At 49.7% G+C, this 12,960-nt stretch overlaps 1 protein-coding gene across 3 annotated transcripts in view; it reads left to right on the top strand.

Moving 5' to 3' along the window:
* Positions 1-12,960, top strand: part of LOC149347718 (neuronal-specific septin-3-like) — a 93,024-nt gene that overhangs the window by 68,568 nt on the left and 11,496 nt on the right. For all 3 annotated transcript variants that reach the window (XM_089587385.1, XM_089587387.1, XM_089587386.1), the window contains 2 exons: positions 6,391-6,564; positions 12,037-12,180. In XM_089587385.1, the coding sequence (XP_089443511.1) occupies positions 6,391-6,564; positions 12,037-12,180 (318 nt within the window). The remainder of the gene's footprint in view (positions 1-6,390; positions 6,565-12,036; positions 12,181-12,960) is intronic.

Raw genomic sequence — 12,960 nt, forward strand, 5'->3', positions numbered from 1 at the left:
AGCTTTCCTATTGGCCAAGTGATGAACACTAAAAAAACTAATATTTCGTAATTAACAGGCGCACTTTTAAAAGTAAATATGTTTTCAAAAAAAATGTTGTTGTTTAGATACTTTAAGAGGTTTTTTAATGGCATTTCGGAAGAGTAAAACCTTTTATTGGCGTCGTGTGTCGTCGCGTTTTCACTACTATGGCTTTTGCACACTGCGTTCGCGCGAAAGTCGTCTGCGCACACACGAACTATGTTCACTACGTTTTCGGAATGAAACGCCTTAGTACTGCCACTCTGTGTTCCCGAAAAACTACGACTGTGCCGCAACAAGTAGCTCACCGCCCCATGATGCTTTGAGCGTCCATGTTGGCTGAAGTGCAGCGCCGCCAGCTTTCCCTCTAGGTAGTAGTAAGAAACTCTATGCCCTCGCTATCCGAACTGCACGCTAGAAAGTGTGCCGGAAGTCAGGCGCTTTCGCAAGGACTTCTGGGAGTCTTAGGCCGCCGGCCCAGCCCATGGTAAAGCTGGGTGCAGCGGCGTCGTCTGCTGCATTGTCTGCTGCGCATGCGCAAGCACGCTGAGACGGTGGCCAAGTAGGGGGGGGGGGGGACGCAGGGGGGGGAGCCGGCTTTAAAAAATGTGACGCAACCGCCTCTCCTGAGTTCTTTCCTTCCTCCATGATGGTAATCAAAGATTGTGACAGGAAATTGGGAGTGCTTGGCCTGCACCATAAGTGCAGCGATAATGTACAACAGCGCCATCTCGTGGTACCCAGCCGCCACCTGCGGTAACTACCGGCCAGGCCTTACGCGCATGCGCGTATTCGCTTATTCTTCCGCGTTTACCTTTATTTGAACTTATGTACGTTGCAGAGCTACGGCACTAATGCCACGACATTGCTTGCAAGGAAAAAAATAGTTCGAAATCCGGCTTCATGCACAGTGCGCAGCGATGACGGAAAGACGGGAGTAGTTAAGAAACAACGGATGCGCACTTGAAGAGCAGGGACCTGCATAGTTCAGTCAAGCCTACTACACGGCGCTACGGCTACCAGCCGGAGTCGTGACAAAAGTATCTGCACCCACAAACGCTCATCTAGGTTGCGGGTGCGCCGATTCCCACTGCTTCGTTGTTATATGGGTGTCAGCAGTAGGTTCCGAATCGATCCATGGATCGATCTCGCTGGGAGATGATCCAGACACGTGTGCGTACCGCAGTAGCGCGACACGGTTGACACGCCCCCTCTTGCGAGCATCATCAGGGGGCGAGGAGGGGGGGGAGGACGCTGAGTCATCCTGTCGCCCGGACTAGCTGCCTCGGGTGTCGTACAGGAAACTACGGGCAGGCCGCACGCTGCTGAAAGATAATTGGGCGCAGGGGGGATATTACGCTGGCCCGGAGATCGTTCAGCCGAACGCTACGACAACGATTTTGAGATACGCGAACGAAGGATGGAGTGAGGAAGAAATCTGGAGAGAAAAAAGGTTGAAGGAAGGAACCATTTCGCTCCCGTTCCGGACGACAGGGATGGCAGTCTCCCGCATCTGCTTGGTGTCAGGCGTGCCGGCTGCATGCTTCCTCCCTCCCCTAGTGACCCGCATTTCCTAAACGAAGGAGGGCACTGCTTATGCGGGACCATCCCCACTCTCCCAGGGTTGCTCATAAAGCCACCCATCGTTCCAGGGACAGTGGTTAAGAGATTCCAGTTTTTTTTTTTTTCGTGCCAGAAAGCAGCACTGGAGGTATTTGTGTGAGGCTCCACATACAGTGGATGGCTCGGGACTAATTTCGACAACCCGGGATAGGTCTCAGTACACGAGTTGTTTTAGAGCGCAGCTCTTTGGCGTCCGTTCCTGGGTTTCGCGTCGTCGTCGGCCTCGTAACCAGCTCCGCCCCCCTTTCATTCCCCCAGCGCTATCGGCGACCGACTGATAACGACCGACTGATACCGCTGGATGCCGCTGACGCCGCTAGAGAGTCAAGATAACGTGACTGCATAGAACACCGTCGCCGCCATGCAGAAAGAGGAGGAAAGGGACCCCCCCCCCCCCCCCCCCCTGTTCTTGTGTGGCGAATAGGGTGCTCTTCAGTTGCCGACGCGCCGGTTATTTCACGTAGGCCCCGGCACGTCGACGAATACGTGACCACCTTCCGACGACTAGACCTGGTTCTTAGCGCTGCGGAAGCGAGGGTATCATATTGTTTGTGTCGGCATCGGCGGCGTTGTCCCTGAAACCAACTCCGCAGCTGGGGTTGACTCACTATCGAAAAGGTGAAACAGCTTATTTGCTGCGCTCAAATTTCGCATTAGGAAGTAACGTAATCGTCGGTAATTTTTTTTTCTACTTTTCCTCCATCAGAATGCATTTTTTGCGGTCGGCATCGAACCGTATTCGTACAGCGTGCTGTATACGGCGCCAGTGCATGCTGCAGCCGCCTAACGTACTATCGGGGACATACATAGGACTGGAATGGGACAAGTCGAACGCGAACAGCAGAATGAGAAGATTTTAGCTGTGGGTGGACAAACACTTGAGTGGTTCATTATCACTCCTAACATGTAACGGCCGCTCTTGAAAGCAATCTTGTATTTGTCCCCTTCGTTTTCATTCGTTCTCCTTCAGCTATGTGCGTGCCCAGCAAACCAAAAACCTCTCAGAGCCGTCTAGCTAGACGGCTCTGAGAGGTTTTTGGTTTGCTGGGTGCGTGCGAGCGTGTATGTGCGTGGGTGTGCGTGTTATGTAGAATTGTCCCGTTCGCTGTGCTCATACCGAATCTGCCCTTGTTACAGTCACATAACTCAAGAACGCAGCGGCTTTTCCTTATCAAAGTACCCCCTTCCAGCCAGGAGCGTCGGCCGATTCTCACGAACCTTCGAGCAGCACAATGCAGGGAGTGGAGGGACAATGCAAAGAGAGGACTGTCCCCGACTATAGAGGGGGAACTATCCCCTTTCATCTGCCGCTCCCTGCATTGTGACGCTAGCACGCTCGTGGGAAATCGGCCGACGCCATTGGATGGAAGGAGGCGTTCTTTGCTCCGGAAAAGCCGCTGCGTTCTTGAGTTGTGCCGACAGTGCACCGCACTTCGGTATTCACATACAGGGGCTAAAGAGTTCGATGACGCACCGTATGTCTCTGCTTCACATAGATGGCGCCACAGTTAACAAGCCCGGCGTCTGTACTGAGCAATCTCGAGCAAAAAACGGGCCACGCGAAGATCCCGACAGTGTCCTCGTGTTTCGCTCGCGCCGCAAAACCGTGTCGAAGCGCGAGGCGGTCACGAGGGGGCGCGTCACCCTTAGTTGTGTGCAGCGCTGAACCGGAGCTATAGGCCTTATCTGATGAAGAAAGGAACCTTCAACGAGCGGCGCGTTTAATCTTCCCCGAACATCGTGGGCGGTCTTCGTCGCAGTTCGCGGCACTGCCTCGGCTCGGAGATGCCTGCCGGAATGGGGGAGCGTAACAAATAAAAGCTGCGAAATTTTTTACACGCGGCGATAACGACAGTGCCACACACCAAGACGTTCAAAGACTTAAGCCTACCGCGTCACGGGACCACATAGTCCATACACTCAGAAAGTGGAGACAGAACAAAAGGAGTAATCCGCGGCTACTATAGTGTCTCTTCAGCAGCTGTTGACGTACTTCATTACAGCAGCTGCTTACTTCGTCTAAATTGAAGTACACTCTTGCTTCGACAGGGAGTATGCTTCTGAAAGGTGGAGGTGGCTGGTGAGGCAGGGCAGCTGGATTTCTCACTTCGTCTTTCAATTCAATTTCGCCGTTGCCTTTTCATCCTGTTGCTGCGTGAGCTTCTTGTGGGTAGGTGTCTTGTGGAGGGTGGCGCTCCTTAGGGTAGAATCGATTGGGTGGATGGGTGCTAGATTGGGTGACGATGGGCGTGGGTGGCTATAGGTATAGTGGAGGCAGATCGAGAAGTGCGATGCGTCGGCGGCTGGTGCTTCTAATCACTCTAAACATAAGGGAGTAAAAAGGAATAAGCTATCCTCTAGCCCACGTCCATCTATAAAAAAGAGTGCGCTAGAGGATAGCTTATTCCCTTTTTACTCCTATATAGGCGTATTAGTTTTTAGGGTGTAAAAGAAGGTGAAGGCTTTATACTCTCCGAGGCTACAGACAGACATGGGCCGGCATTTTCGCACTGTGACAGTGGTACTGCTTTCGCAGTAAAATAAATCTCATTGGCTTGCAGGTGAATCTCATTGGGTGCAGGTATTTCGGCTGCGACGCACGCACTATACGACGTCGACGCCATAGTTGGCCCGGAGAAATTCTAGCATACAACCATCCCTTCAGAAGTGAACTCCAAGAAGCTAGATCCGGATGATAACTGACGCGTGACCTTATACGGCAGCGTAGGCAGGCATCCACCGCGCTCACGCTTGAACGCGTCGGCACAGCAGAATTGACGCGTACCTGTCACGTACGGGCGCACTTACGTCACGGCTCTGTGCGCCTTTTGTACTTCTCGTCACGCCTGTTCGGTCTCACAAACTCGGCGTCCGAAGACACCTCCTCGATAAAAGGACCGACCAGAAGGCGCATTATATACGTAGATGCCTTGATTGTGCCCGTCTCGTACGCGCCACGTATTAGCTCGAATGATATGACAGCACGAAAAATGACGGTGACATTCATCAAAGAACAGCTGGCCTACATCAATAGCTACGTTCCGCACCAATAATTTCCCGCGTCCTCCTCTTTCGTCTCGTGATAACATTCGCTGGTGGCGCGCCGTTCGCGAATTTCGCGGATCAGGAACTTTCTGACCACGTTTCCGGCCCACAAGGTTAGCTGTCGTCACTGCAGGCCTATCTCTGTGGTCGCGTTTCCAGTGCATGAACAACACTGTGATCACAACAGGCCTATATATCTTTGCGACTGCGTTTCCGGTTAACCAACTGACTACCGTCATCGAAGTCCTATAGTTTATGACCGGGTTGCCAGTTCGCAAGCGTGACAGTCGTCATGGCAGACCTGTCTTCGCGACCGCGTTCCCGGTTCACAAACATGGCTGCCGTAATTTCAGGTTTTCCTTTTTTACCCATCGCGTTCTCAACCTTTCCGCAGCGCTGCGCCGAATTACGGCCGCAGAGCGGGAAGGGAGAGGCGCAGACATATCGCTCGCGACGATCAGCGGCTCCGCCTTTCCCACCAGGCCCGACTGTCGCTGCCACGTACTTACACCCTCGCGTCGGAACAGCTCTCCTGCACATGCATGGTGACAAATCGGGCCGTGCGACTGCTGCGACGGTTTCGAAACCGAGAAAGGGTCTCACGCCTCGACGTACTAACAGGACTGAATCCTCTCCCTTCGTCATCGCTCTCAGAGGCCGTCGTGTTTAACGCCTCTGGCGCTTTGGGTTACTCGCCGTCGCTGACCCCGGCGTACATATATCTGGCTCTTGTCTGGCCTGTAACTCAATGCGTCTGGTGCCGCGTACACAACGAGTGCGAACGGCGTGGCCGGGGGACCAGGCGTGCTGGACGAATGCCCGTCCTGGTCGGTCGGGGATCGGGTTCGTGCTTACTGCGCGCCGTTTGCAAAACAAGCCGCTCACGCATGACGCATTAGCGGTTGCGCCGTCCAGAGGAACAGAGCCTTGACAGCGAAGCGAAGACGGGAAGAGAGATGGCGAAGGTGAAGGCGAAATGACGTGGAACAGGAGAAGGGTACGAGGAAAGCCCCCGACGTCGCTTCGTGTGATGCCGGAAGAGGGCGACCACCGCTGGACTCGGGAATGATTTGCAGACTTTTCAGCGCGTGTATACAAACGCTGCGTAGCTCAAGCGCTCGTGCCAATCACAGCTGCTACCGATAACAAAAAATCGAACTTCATGCATCATATACAGCAACTTCATGCATCATATACAGCAACTTCATGCATCAAGTTATTTTGTTTATTTGTTATTGGAAACAACTATGAATGGCACGAGAGCGCGCAAGTCCAGCGGTGTTGTACGTGCGTGCTCTTTATCTTATCCGGCGTGCACTTCCCGCCGGTTCGTTCAGGGTCAGCTGTCTGAACCATCTGCCCCAGCAATTTACATTACTGGGCTATCCCTCTGTTTTATCGAGTCGCTGAGGTACGCCGAAAAAAAATGTATAGAAAACTGAAATTCAATCTGTTATCGCCTAGCACGGCGTCTCTGCAAAACCACTTATCTGTACATAGTCGAAGTCCAATCGCGTTTCGGTTTATAAACTTTTTCACATTTTCCGTTTTGAGCGCAGCCATATTTCCACTGGGCTGCGCCAACAGCGTCCTGATTGGCAGGTTTCATGCATGCGCAGCACATTCCGACACACACTCATTAAAGCTGTGAAGGACTGTATATTGTTATCGTGCTTTGACCGTTTCCACTGGGGTCTGCAGGAGAGCTGAGCGTGGACGACTTCGTGCTGATGATGGCGGACGCGCTGACGGAGACCACCCACTGGGGCAGCCTCAAGACCGACGTCACCGGCTACGTGGGCATCGACACGCTCCAGGAGCAGATACGCAAGAAGGTGCTCCGCAGGGGATTCGAGTTCAACATCGTCGTCGTCGGTGAGCCAGGGCTACGGTGCCCGGATCGTGCACGGGCGGTGGCGGGGAGGGAAAGTCGTACAGTCGGGGACAAAAGTCGCCGGACCACGTGTTCCTCAAACGAAGTTTATAGCTCTACTATTAGACAGCGGCTGGAGACCGCACTTGTGCAGATGAAAGAACAAAAATTTACCTTTTACCTCCACAAGTGTGGTCTCCAGCCGCCGACTAATAGCAGAGCTATCGGCTTCGTTAGAGGAACACGTGGTCCGGAGACTTTTGTCCCTGACTGTACAAATGTGCCCCTGGTCCTTGGAAGAGCTTTAAGGAGTACAGACACCTAATTCTGGTGGCAAAACACTACCGTGCATGAATCACCGTGTGGTATTCGCCTACGATCGCTAAATAATTTATAATCGGATATTTCTGTCATGCTGTTTCGTTTCGAACGATCGCTGTGACGTCAGAGAAGTTATCGGTCACGCGAGGCGTGAAAAAAACTGCAATATAATCGCTGCTTCATCGTTTTAATGCACTATAGTACTGAAGCCAGCCTTCCTCAAGAGCCAGAATGGCAACGTATATAGAAGCACCGATTATATTGCAATTTTTCATGCCTCCCGTGACCTCTAACCACGCTTTGACGTCACAGCCATCGTTCCGCTGTTGAAACCGAAAGCGAATCAGCACGTAATCCGTGTATATAGTAGGATATAACTTAAAAAAAAAAAACAGCAGTTGCTAACACTGGACCGCGGCGTCTTGTATTACTTCGCTGGCCAAACGCAACTTTAAAGGGTCAGTCTACTGAATTTTATCGACCATATTTTCTTTGCGGGAACCGATAGCTCTTTACTCAAATTACCGTTTAGCCAGCTGTGGTGCCAAGGAGTGCGGTAGAACATTTTAAAATAGAATTTATTAATGTGGGAACACATCTGTATGAGATGGTAGTCTCATCTGGCAACCATCTGGATTTCCGCCGCTCGGCGACAAACATGGCGGCGCCCGTCGAAGCCGGACCTCTCGCTTCGGACTGAATTCTCGTTGTTGCTGCCTTTTTCAGTGCGTTCACTGGCCATAAATGGGGCGCCTGTCTTTCGCTTCGTCTCATCTCGCCTATAAGAAAACATATGAAAGATAAATTTGCTTTATTTTAATAATTAGAGTGACGATTCTGCCGCTCCTAGGCTTAAGTGGAGAGTCGGTTTGTTTACAGCAATGGTTCCCGTCCTGACGACCAGATGGTGCCACTATAGGCTGAGTTTATTTTTGCGTCTCTGCTAGCATACGCTGAACTAAAAGTGGGAATGTGCCTGCGTTTTGCGTACGTGTAACTATAAATATTCATGTGATTTACAGAAAAAGCGAGCGGTACGCCTTCTACAGTTTACTAGAACAAAACGTGCGTTTCTCTGACATTGGGGCGTACAAATGGTACGTAGTATATTCACTTAAGCTTCTACAAAAAAAGACTACCACTTTCTTGAACAAAATGAACGTTTGGGGTCGCCACCATGCTTTTTTACGCGACTTTTAACGCCGAAATAAAATATAAATTCCTGCCTAAACCGGGCGCAGACCCCTTGTTATTGATCTTATAGGGTGCCAACTACCAGAATATGCCATTATTTATACACTCATCTCGGTGAGTAGACTGACCCTTTAAACGAAATCAACTTTTTAATGTTTGACTATATATCAGGCAATCCACGTGTCAAAATTCTAGAGCTCATGATTCTTTTGTTGTGATAAGCTTTTTTGTTTATGTAGCAAGAAACGTTTAAGCAGCGGACTACTTTTTCATCTTGGAGGATTTCTGTGCGCGGAGGCTGAATGTGGGCGAAGCTTCACTGCAGACTTAAAGGGCCCCTGCCCACCCGCGGCCAGCAGACACTCTCTACCTCACTTTGAGCGAGCCTCCTCTCCTTCCATTCCCTCCTCGAAATTTTTCTCTCCCGCTCCTCGTCGAGTAGGCTCGGCAAGGCAAAATCACCCCTTCCTTCTCCGGTGTAAGCCGGAGGCGTGGTGTCTGTGGAGTGCGTCACAGGGCGACGTCATGGCCCCGCCTTCAATAGAATTCTTTTCTTGGTTTTTGCATTTTCTCCGCACACTGAACGATCGAGAGGCGCGATCGGCTCGACCACCAAGACTTGTTAGCGAGCGCATCCTTTCATACATCTGTTTGCCATTCCCAGTTAACGAGCCACCTTTTCATTTTCTTTTAGGCCTCCCCACCGTTTCACGAGCGGAGGGGCGGAAGTCGGTTGTGTTCGAAACACACGGCGAAGCGCGGACCCGGCAACCGCCCGTTTGCTTTTCTCCATGCGTGTTTGTGTTCTGTGTGTTTGTGTCTTTTCTCCGCTCCAAAGCATATGTCATTCATTGGAGTGAAGGCGTACGCAAGATGCACGAAAGATAAGCGGTGTGTGTGCGGAGCGGTCAAGTGGGCGTGCGAGGGAAAGGCTCTGCTGCACTAGTAATTAAAACCTTGTTTTGGGGGGCTTGCATAGAAGAAAAAAAATCTGAGAAGGGAGCGCGTACGCAGAGCGTCTCGTGAGGTGATCACGGCGGGGGGAGGGGGGGGGGGGGGCGAACCAACTCCCTCAGTTTTACTATTTTTTACTTTTTATGGCAAGGGTTCAAGGCTGTCGCCGCACGCTCCCTCCGCAGTTTTTTTTTTTGTTCCTTCATGCGGGTTTGTAAGCATGAGCCAGAACAGAAGGCACTGCGGAAAGCGTTGTGCAGACGACGCGACGCCAAGGCTACGCCCAATCTCCCGTCAGTCAGAACGATGCACCAATGGAGTGCCTTCAGCGAAAGTAACCCCCCATGACGTCAACGGGGTTCAGAGTAGTGGGCCGGGGCCGTTTTTGAAGGAAGGAAAGAACGAGCGGGCTTTGATTTGAATTTTCGCAGCTTTTCGGGGCGCGCATGGCTCTAGTATTTTGCAGAGGTTATCTTCGATGCCTCATCTATGCAGTGGGCTTGTTTTTCAAAAATGTCCGGACCCTGGGCAGTGGCCCTTTAACTTATATCCGACTATATTAATGCCTTACGCCTCATTACAAAGAAGAAAACTCATACCCATAAGTAAGGTGTCTATACTCCTTTAACGCTGTCACGTTAAAGGAGATGAACGACCTCGTATTATGCAGTAAAATAACGTCGCTAACCGCACGCACGCGCAGTTGCTATCACTGGCCTGTGGCGAGGGCAGCAGCCTAGCAGACGCCGATCCCGCTAGTGTGAACTCTGCGCACGCGCCCATTCTCGCTGGTTTTGCTGCTCTGTGCCGTGATAAGCGCTGACGCATCGGTCGGTCAACGGTCGTGTGATACTGCTGGAAATATTGTCTGGCTATGTATAGACACGTCCACACACTTATCTCGAGCGCTCGTCATTTAGGAGTGGCCTATGACTCGAAACAATGCCTTATCATATATGTCACGTACATTTCCGTAAATCATGTTTAACTTTTCATTTCTTGAAAAACAATATCGGGTCCGCCAGACAGCGGCGATTCTCAGAAATGCACAACCGAGCGCGCCATTTGAGTGCTTTGTACAAGTGTGTACTTGTCTGTACAAGGACTTCGCTGACGCCGTTGCTTTCGAGCTGTCAGATATCATGCCGCTGTCATAGCGAAGATCGAGGAAAGCGATTGCGTGGGATAGGCACAGGCGGGCAGTCTATACTGCGCGCAAAAAATACGCCCAGATGGGAGTAACTTGCTTGTCCTTTAGCACACACCCACATGGGAGTGCATTATACTCCATTCAATGGGAACAGGTACGCTTCCGCGAAGAGCGGAGTTTATGCTGAAGCTAAGGGATTAATTCATTATCTCTTCAGAGACTAGCTAGGAGCAGCCTCAAGAGTTCCTGTTTTCTTTCTTTTTCACGCCCACAAAGATGTTTTAAGGTATGCTGAGAGTTAATGCTGTATCTGGTAGTTTATTAAGTCCATTTTAGTTGACCAATAGCACCATGTTCTTTTTCTGGCAGCGTTATAATTCTGTAAAGATATTTCTTGAACCTGTCCCTATTTTGGAACTGTTTAAGAAAGGGCAAAAGTATGCCATGACTACCAGCAGCCTCAGGGCATGCTCATGTAGATTGCCCTTCACATCGACGATGCACTTGTCGATATACAGTCGCAAGTCATGATGTATGCCATCATGGTCCATTAACTAATATTCTTAAACAAACAGATCTGCAGTAAGAAAAATCCCATATTACTTCCCACACATGCTTCCCTACCTCTCTACACTTTTCTATTTGTACAAATTAGTGTCACTGTCTCATGAGGGTGTTAGTGATAGCACACTCTGCTTGGTATAAAACTCTTATACTAGACATTCAAAAGTATCTATACAAAGGAAAGAGTATGGCAAGTGCAAGTGATATTGGTGAGCACATATATGGTATAGGCAAAAGCACATGTGTGCCTGAATTAATGACATTTTGCAGGAATGAAACTTCAGCAGCTCATACCATAGGCAACTGCCGACAACGAGCGGCAATCTTCACTTCATGGCACATGTACTGAGCTAAAATAACTCAACTTTTAAAACTGCTGGAGTTGCATTAAATGCAACTTTCTGATTGCTATGATGCATACGTGGCATGAAGCTAATGAAACCCTAGGACAGGCGGTCTAATCACCCAGTGCCGTCTTTAAGGCTAGCGGCATCTGTATGCTAATATCACTGCCATCACCATGGATGATGTGATTTTTGTGACACAGTGCGCCCTGCAGATGCACGTAGCCTCAGCTGCTCTCAGTTCACATGAATGGCTGCAATGTTTTGCTCTTCCAGATCTATGCACGCTTCTCTGTCACCACAAACCGCACTGGGTGTCAACTGACTAGGCCGGCCAAAGCATGTTTATTTAAAAATTTTAAAAACACATATACAGGATTAAGAAATGCCCCCTGCTGGGACAGCAGGTCGTGATATATGAATATACATTCTCATTAAGATACATTCTGTAGAAACCATGCAGCATAGCAGCAGAGTGCGCTCATACAAAAAAAAAAGAATTTGACATATGCATTGGTGATGCTGGTTAGCAAGTACGTCATAATCCATGCAGGGTGTCATGCCTAACGTAAGCTGAGTGCTTAAAAAAATGCACATTTTGCAAGAATGAGACTGAAGCAGCTTGTGCCAATAGCATTCACCTACAACGAGCAGAAACTTTCGAGTCTTGGAAATATGTGAACTATTTAATGCATTCAAAAATTGATGCTCCTGGATTAGGGAGTGTTTTCATAAAAATTTAACCTCCATTCTTCCTTTCAGCTTTAGGGTTTCTGAGTATTTATGAGAACATACTACCAAATTTTTTTACCTTTTTATGAACCCTAGCCGTTACCCTTGCCACCCCCCCCCCCCCTATCTATCCAGAATGCTGAATGACCATTCATTGTGGCCGATTTTGGAACGCTACCATACTGAACAAGCACACAAACACTTTCCAAATGCAGGAAGGAGTGGCCTGGGAAAATCGACACTCATCAACACCCTGTTCAAGGCCAACATCAGCCGAAGGTCATGCACAAAGAAGGGATCTGACGAACCAGTCCCCTACGTCATTCCCAAGACAACCGAAGTCAAGTCAGTCAGTCATGGTGAGTGCTGGGCCGGCTCGAGCCATTATGCATTTCATGCTTTAGGCAGCCTGGAAAATATGTGTGAGCCATGCTGGCCTTCTTATGGTGTTTTATGTGTTGCCAACCTTCTTAAAGCAGCACCAATTGCAGCATGCAAACTTTGAATGAAGAATTCACAGATTCATTGACCAATGGATCATGTTTAAACTGCGGCCAGATTAGGTTAGATTTCTAGCTCTCTGTTCCTTTGTTTTTGTTATCTGGTGGTCTGAGCTCCTAAAAACTCACACCAATGCGATATATGCTCGATGGTTTTGATTCCTTACTTTCTGAAAACTGTCACATGCTGGCGCCTGCCTTCAGAAAGTCATCCAACATGTTGGACGACAGAGTAAAGGTGTTAAAGCACAAAGGGAACATGACTCACTGAATAACTAGGTGCAGTGCACTGTAGGGCACTGCTCGAAAACAAGCTCATGTCAGCGCTGACTGTTGGCCTGACATTGATTGCTCTTTTGAAAGACTGACCCTTTCAAATTCTCTGCAGTGCCAAGAGCATGTTACATATATCTCTCACAAGTGGCTTCTGTGGTACGAGCTGTAGTGAGCAGCTAGACATGCACTGAATGCCTTTCTCTGTGATCTCAGGGTTGCCTTTTATGCAAGACTGTGGACCTAAATTGCTGTCCTCCTAGTTTCAATAGACATTGTTTTGAGCTCAGTGTGATGTTCACCAAATATTGATTGCCATGCCATTGGCTCTTACTGTTGACAGACTTACCACTGGAAAAACGAGTG

Source organism: Amblyomma mixtum, chromosome 4, assembly GCF_055824585.1.
Source record: "Amblyomma mixtum isolate Tamu chromosome 4, ASM5582458v1, whole genome shotgun sequence".
Classification (NCBI taxonomy): domain Eukaryota; kingdom Metazoa; phylum Arthropoda; class Arachnida; order Ixodida; family Ixodidae; genus Amblyomma; species Amblyomma mixtum.